This window comes from Suncus etruscus, chromosome 4 (genome assembly GCF_024139225.1).
Source record: "Suncus etruscus isolate mSunEtr1 chromosome 4, mSunEtr1.pri.cur, whole genome shotgun sequence".
NCBI classification, from domain to species: Eukaryota; Metazoa; Chordata; class Mammalia; order Eulipotyphla; family Soricidae; genus Suncus; species Suncus etruscus.
Genome location: NC_064851.1, coordinates 46634065 through 46641633, shown reverse-complemented (window position 1 = coordinate 46641633; position 7569 = coordinate 46634065). Strand labels below are relative to the sequence as shown.

Sequence of the window (7569 nt, the reverse complement as noted above, 5' to 3'; positions counted from 1 at the left end):
GTTCAGGGGTTTGCAACCACTCCCAGTTCTGCTCAGGGGCTATTCCTGGCTTTGTGATCAGGTGTAAGCTCTAGAAAGCTCAGGGAAATGTATAGAGTGCTAGGGATTAAACTTGGTCAGCCAATGGCAAGGCCTTCCCCAGTACTATCTCTCTGGCCCAATATGCTTTCATTTTCCTAACCAATTCATGGGCTGAAATGGATCTAGAGGTATGCATTCTGGTTGGTTTTTTTTTGGTGGGGGGACACCCAGATGTGCTCAGGATCTATGGATTCCTGGTGGTGCTCTGGATTCTTTATGTGGCCCAATGGTAGAACCAGAGTGGGCCACATGAAAGGCAAAGTGCCTAACCCCTGTCTCTCCAGCCCATGCATGCTGACTCTTTTCTCCACACTTTACCTCCTGTGTCTCTCCTTACAACTAATCCCAAGCCTCAACAGACTACAGAGAGCAAAGCTGCAGGAAAGGGAGCCCAGAGAAGGGGGTAGTGACAGGGAGAGACCAACTCCAAGCTCACCCCTGTGCCTGCCCACAGGATGAGCCCACTACAGGCATGGACCCGCAGGCACGCCGCATGCTATGGCACACCATCATGAGCATCATCAGAGAAGGAAGAGCTGTGGTCCTCACATCCCACAGGTAAGAACATCCCAGCAACTGAACTAGAGCTGTTGGGCAATGGGAGACCTCACCCCTACCCTCAACTCCTCTTTCTTGCCCCTCAGCATGGAAGAATGTGAGGCCCTGTGCACACGGCTGGCCATCATGGTGAGGGGGACCTTTCAGTGTCTGGGAACCATACAGCATCTCAAGTACAAGTAAGACATGGTGGGGCATCTCAAGTACAAGTAAGACATGGTGGGGAAGTTTGAAGTGGTCCTATGCTCCTATAGACCCCTGAAAGTCCTCTTGTCCCCATATTCCACTGGCACAAGTGAAGGTGGCAGCTTGTACTTCCATAGCGGAGACAGGATTTGGTCTGGAAGTCAGTTGTCAAGGCTGGGTGGTTGCCTGTGGCTGAAGGCCCACAATAGTGCTCCTGCATGAATCGAGGCATATGCAAAGCTGCTTGGATGCAGGAAAGTAGGGGCCTTGACTGCTGCCGCATTATCCCACCAATGCAGTTGGCTTATCTTTGTAGTGAGAGTCCAGAGCCATCAGAGGGACAATTAAGAGACCTAATAGCCTAAAAATCAGGATTGCTTTTCTGTCATATTATAGATACAATTTTGCATTTGAGAATGGACCATGTGTCTTACAATAAAACAGAAAAACCAATTGAGAGGGATTCTTCCATTCCCCTTAGATTGCAAACTGCTATAAATAATGCATCAATGGTAGTTTCAATGCTGACAATGCATTCAGATGAGATTATTAGGGGCTGGAGAGACAGTATAAAGAAGAAGGTGTTTGTCTAGCATGTAGCTGTGGCCATGATGCTAATTCAAATCCTAGCATACCTAATGGCTCCCTGAGCATCACTAGGTGTGTTCCCTCCCCAATATAACATTATTATAATAATGTTATGTTCTCCATGCTTTTTAAATGGGGATCAGGGTCCTGAGATGTAATTCAGGGTTAAGACAATTGACTTCTGCCAACCCTGGTTTGATACCTGACATCACAGGTTCCTCAAGGACCAATGGGTACAGCCTTGGAGTCCCCTGAACACCAGTGGTGACCCCAATAATCCCCAGCACTATTGGGTAGAGAGAGCTTCTCATCCCCAGGCTCTTATATTGAATGGAAGGCCTGCATGGCCAATGATCATCAGAAAGGGTCCTAAGCACAGCATGAGAGACACCAACCTCCTCTGAACATAGATAAACTTGGAGAGACCAATAGTCAGCACTCCCTTACTTAGGGCCTAAATTACTAGCTCCAACTCTCTAGTTGAAGTGAGAAGCCCTCACCATGCTGAGTTTCTCTGCAGCCTGAATTTCTGGGAGTGGGCAGATATGGTACTGTGTCTTTGTACATCCAGGATACATCTAGGTAGAGAAACATTTTGGAAAGATTAAGCAGTCACTGCATTTGGATATGGAGCCTTGATTTCTTGAACAACTTCAGCTCAAACACAGCTTAAGAGAGTATAAGCACAGAATCACTAGATCTTTGTTTGTTTGTTTGTTTGTTTGTTTTTTGTTTTTGGGCCACACCCTGCGGTTCTCAGGGTTTACTCCTGGCTGTCTGCTCAGAAATAACTCCTGGCAGGCATGGGGGACCATATGGGACACCGGGATTCGAACCAACCACCTTTGGTCCTGGATCGGCTGCTTGCAAGGCAAACGCCGCTGTGCTATCTCTCTGAGCCCAGAATCACTAGATCTTGTTCACTACTTCCTGTGTCCAACTGCCTGAGTCACATCACTCCTTCTCCTTTCTCTCTCTTGCCCCTATGCCCCCATGGAAGAGCATGTGAGAAAGGAGTATTCTCAGATGGAAAGGCAGTCAATTTTCTGCAGCTAATAGGCAAAGGTATTTTATGGTAGCTAGGACAATACATGATCATAGAGGGAGCCCTGGATTAAGTTAAACCAACACTGTCTACCTTGACATAAGCATGTAGGCCAACCAGGTTCCTGAGTACATTCTCAGGTGGAACATTCTTCATCCAGTTCTCTTGCTGAGAGGAGGACGAAAGCACAAACAGTCCTTAGCTTGGCACTTCCATTTGCTTCTAAAAACTTTCTCAGGATGAACTAACTGCCTTCTCAAGTCTTAGCTTTTCTCTGCCACTCTTGAAGGTCCATATAATGACTGAGTAAGTCCTGAACTCCCAGGCCTATCCTGCTTCTGTTTTCATTTTTCTTCCACACTCAAGGTCTACAGGATGGGCCTTTACTTTTTTTTGTTTTGTTTTGTTTTGTTTTGTTTTTGGGCCACACACGGCGGTGGTCAGGGGTTACTCCTGGCTGTCTGCTCAGAAATAGCTCCTGGCAGGCATGGGGGACCATATGGGACACCGGGATTCGAACCAATCACCTTTGGTCCTGGATCGGCTGCTTGCAAGACAAACGCCACTGTGCTATCTCTCCGGGCCCAGGCCTTTACTTTTTTAAGGTTCCAACCACTGTCTGTCCCAGGGACCTGTCCTAGGGGACTGTCTCGGGGGTCTGTCTCAGTGGCCCATACCAGAGCCTATCCTAGGTCTCATGTGTTTGCCCAGGTTTGGAGATGGCTACATCGTTACAATGAAAATCAGATCCCCAAGGGACAGCCTCCAACCAGACCTGAACCCAGTGGAGCAGTTTTTCCAGGGGAACTTCCCGGGCAGCGTGCAAAGGGAGCGACACCACAACATGCTGCAGTTCCAGGTCTCCTCCTCCTCCCTGGCTAGGGTCTTCCAGTTGCTCCTCTCTCACAAGGACAGTCTGCTCATCGAGGAGTACTCTGTCTCGCAGACCACACTGGACCAGGTGAGTAGCCTGTGCTAGTCATGTGCTGAGCCAGGGATCCAAAGGACAGGGGCTCCCCAGGTTCCATGTTGCACATTCTAAGCCCTTGATTATGAGAGGGAGAAATTGTTTATGACATTTTAGCAGCTAGTTTCATTGCCTTGATAATTGTCCTACTCCACTACAGCCACTAGGATGCATCATTTCATCCTTTCCGGTTCATGGTGGTTGCTTTTGTCACAATGGTTTAAGATTTACAATACTATCCATGATAGGTCTCCATGAAAACAGGATTCCATTGCCACAGGCCTCACTACATTGTTCATTCTCCTTACTCCCTTTTCTCCATCTCACTGACACAATAAACTCAGCTCTAGATACCAGTTCTGAGCTTTGGGTCTTTTTGTTATTCTTCTTCTCTGTCTTTCTCTCTCTCTTTCTCTCTTTCTTTCTCTCTCTCACTCTCTCTCTATGTATATATGTACACATATATGTACATATACATGTATATATTGCTATTTCTCTCTATATAATATATATTATAGCACACATATGAGAGATCATTCTATATCTTATCTCTCTCCTGGCTGATTTCATTCAACAAGTAACCCTCCAGTTCTCCTATGTAGCAGCAAATTGCATCTTCTTTTTCCTTTGTTTCGTTTTGTTTTTGTTTTTGTTTTTGGGCCACACCAGCAATACTCAGAGGTTACTCCTGGCTCTGCACTCAGAAATCACTCCTGGCAAGCTCTGGGGACCATATGAGATGCCATATGGGAATTGAGCCCTGAATCCTGGTCTGTCCAGGGTCAGCCAAATGTAAGGCAAATGCCCTACCGCTGTGCTATCACTCTGGGCCTTGCATCATTTTTTATAGCCAAGTATTATTTATTGTGTATATGTATCACATTTTCTTTATATAGTCATCTGCTCTTGAATACCTGAGTTGTTTTCAGATTTTGGTTATAATGAATAGCACTACAATGTACACAGGAGTACAAATGGTTTTTCTGAATAGTTTTTGTGCCCTTGGGATAGATGCCCAGAAGTGAATTGCAGGATCATGTGGAAACTCGATTCTTAATTGTTTGAGGAGTGTCTACATTGTTTTTCAAAATTGTTGGACTAATTCACATTTCCACCAGCAATGAGTGAGGATTCTTTTTCCTAAAAACCACAACTAGGGGCCGGAGCGCTAGTACAGCAGTAGGGCATGTGCCTTGCACATGATCAACCCCGGACAGACCCCTGTCCAGTCAGATCCCCCGCATTCCATATGGTCCTCTGAGCCTGCCAGGAGTGATTTCTGAGTGCAGAGCCAGGAGTAACCCCTGATTACCGATGCTGGTGTGGCCCAAAACCAAAAAATCCATAACTAAAACTAGTTGTTTTTGTTTTTTTGTGATGTGTGTCAGCGTCACTGTTGCTATTTCATTGTTGTCTTGATTTGAATTTTCCTGATACAAAGCTCTTTTTCATAGATTTGAAAAAATATATTTCATGTATTTGTTTTGTTTGAGGAAGACATTTATCTTTTCTTCCTATTTTTTTCCTCTGTGTGTGTGTGTGTTTCTTCTCCCTATTTTTAAGGGGAATTAATTTTTATTAATATTTACTGATATTTCTATTCTTTTTTGGTTTGTTGCTCAGGAGTTACTCCTGGCTGTCTGCTCAGAAATAGCTCCTGGCAGGCACGGGGGACCATATGGGACACCGGGATTTGAACCAACCACCTTTGGTCCTGGATCGGCTGCTTGCAAGGCAAACGCCAGTGTGCTATCTCTCTGGGCCCATCTTCTATTCTTCTATTTTATTCTTTTAATTCTTTTTTAAAAAAGAATTGATTTTTAATTTACCTATAAAATGCAGGCTTTAAAATTCCAGGTTTGTGGGCCAAAGTAATAGCACAGTGGTAGGGCCTTTGCCTTGCACACAGTTGACCCAGGACAGGCCTGGGTTCAGTCCCCAGCATCATATATGGTATCTTGAGCCTGCCAGGAGCAATTTCTGAGTGCAGGAGTAACCCCTGAAGTGCCGCCAGGTGTGGCCCCAAAACAAACAAAAATCCAGACTTGAGAAATAGCAACTCACACTACGCATGTTCTTTTCTTTATTTTTGGGTTTTGATTTTGGGGCCACACCCAGCAGTAATCAAAGATTACTTCTGGCTCTGCATGCAAGAAACACTCCTGGCAGTGCTAAGGAGAACCATAGTGGACACCAGAAATTGAATCTAGGTCAGCACGTGCCTTACTTGTATGATCTCTCTGGATCCAAGTACATATTTTCATGAAGAGCCCAGGTTCAATCCTAAGCATCACAAAGTGACCAGAGAACCATCAGGAGCACCCCAAAATATAGAATTGGAGTAATCACAACTAGTGTTTACTCTAAATACAGTTTGGTGTGCCTGCTTCCAAGCTAGTATGTGATTCAGTGAGTTTTGATAAAGATGTATAAGCATTATAAGTTTGAGGATCCCTTCCTAAATTGTGGTAAAGCATACATGACATCAGCAACCTTTTCCAAGTACACATTTTCAGTACAGTCACATGCTGAGCAGCCATCACCACATCTGAAAACTTATCTCCAATAAAAAAAACTCTGGGTTAACTCAGTAAAAGCTCCCTGTAAACATTCTTTCCAGACACTGGCTCTTGAGTCTCTACTTCCTACTGTTACACACCTCATTGAAGTAGCTTCTCAGAGCATCTGTCCTGTCCTGCTTACCAAATTTTGCTTCACTTATGTCCTCAGAGCTCATCCATATAATCAGAGTGCCTATGGAATATCTGCTCTTTTTTTTGGGGGGGGGGGAGGTCACACCTGGTGATGCTCAGGGTTTACTCCTGGTTATGCACTCAGAAATTGCTCCTAGCTTGGGGGACCATATGGGACGCCGGAGGATCGAACCATGGTCCCTGCTAGGCTAGCACGTGCAAGGCAGACGCCTTACAGCTTGCACCACTGCTCCGGCCCCAAAATATCTGCTCTTTTTATGACTACTATATACCTTTGGAAGCATGGTATATATACTGTATTTGATTTATCTATTCATAGGACACTATTCTGGAAACATTTATCTATACTTTCTGTTCTCTTTCTTCCAGGTATTTGTGAACTTTGCTAAACAACAGAATGAAACTCCCTTTTTACCTTGAAGCTGCTGAAGTCAGACAATAGGCCAAGGTAGCCTAACCTCTCACAGCTCACGATGGACAGGTCCCCTGCTCAGAGTTGACTACACTGGACCTGAGGGGTCCCAAGGTTCAGATACATTTCCTCCAGAGCTCCCCAATCCTTACCTGTCCAGTCCCCATCACATCTCCATTATATCCCTGCCATTTCCCACCATTTCTGTATTGAAGGATTTTTTTTTTTTTTTTTTTTGGTTTTTGGGCCACACCCAGTAATGCTCAGGGGTTACTCCTGGCTATGTGCTCAGAAGTTGCTCCTGGCTTGGGGGACCATATGGGACACCGGGGGATCGAACCGCGATCCGTCCAAGGCTAGCGCAGGCAAGGCAGGCACCTTACCTTTAGCGCCACCGCCCGGCCCCAGGACTTTTCAATCAGTAATTGTGTGTGTTCCTTTTCATCAAGATACAAATTAGACAGTCTGGGAGAGAATTTCTGAAAAGATAGTTCCCCTATTTTGGCCATAGTGAAAAAAAAAAGCCCATGATTTTTATCAATAAAAAGTATGAAAGAGGGGCCTGAGAGATAGCACAGTGGTAAGGCATTTGCCTTGTAAGAGGCCAACCCAGGACCAATGGTAGTTTGAATCCCAGCATCCCATTTAGTCCACCGTGCCAGGAGCGATTTCTGAACAGAGAACCAAGAGTAACATTTGAGTGCTGCTGGGTGTGTCCCAAAAACAAAAACAAAAAAAGTAGAAAAGGTAAACTAGATCTATTAAACTATCAAAATATTAGTTACTGGGGAATAATAGTACAGAAACAATAGTGCCCATTTGGGTTGGATCCCCAGCATTCCATATGGTCCCCAGAGAACAACCAGGAGTAACTCCTGAGTACAGAACCAAGAGTGACTCTTTATATTGCTAGATATTACCCAAAAACTAAAAGAAAAAGTTGGATATTGGTATACTTAGCATCTATGCCTGGTCATATATTTTAATTTCATAAGAAGGGAGTGGCCTAGCATTCCAT

At 44.9% G+C, this 7569-nt stretch overlaps 1 protein-coding gene across 1 annotated transcript in view; it reads left to right on the top strand.

The window, feature by feature from the left end:
• Positions 1–6559, top strand: part of ABCA4 (ATP binding cassette subfamily A member 4) — a 168818-nt gene extending 162259 nt beyond the window's left edge. The window contains 4 exon segments of the mRNA XM_049772565.1: positions 536–639; positions 726–818; positions 3170–3419; positions 6509–6559. Coding sequence (XP_049628522.1) covers positions 536–639; positions 726–818; positions 3170–3419; positions 6509–6559 — 498 coding nt within the window.
• The last annotated feature ends 1010 nt before the right edge of the window (positions 6560–7569 follow it).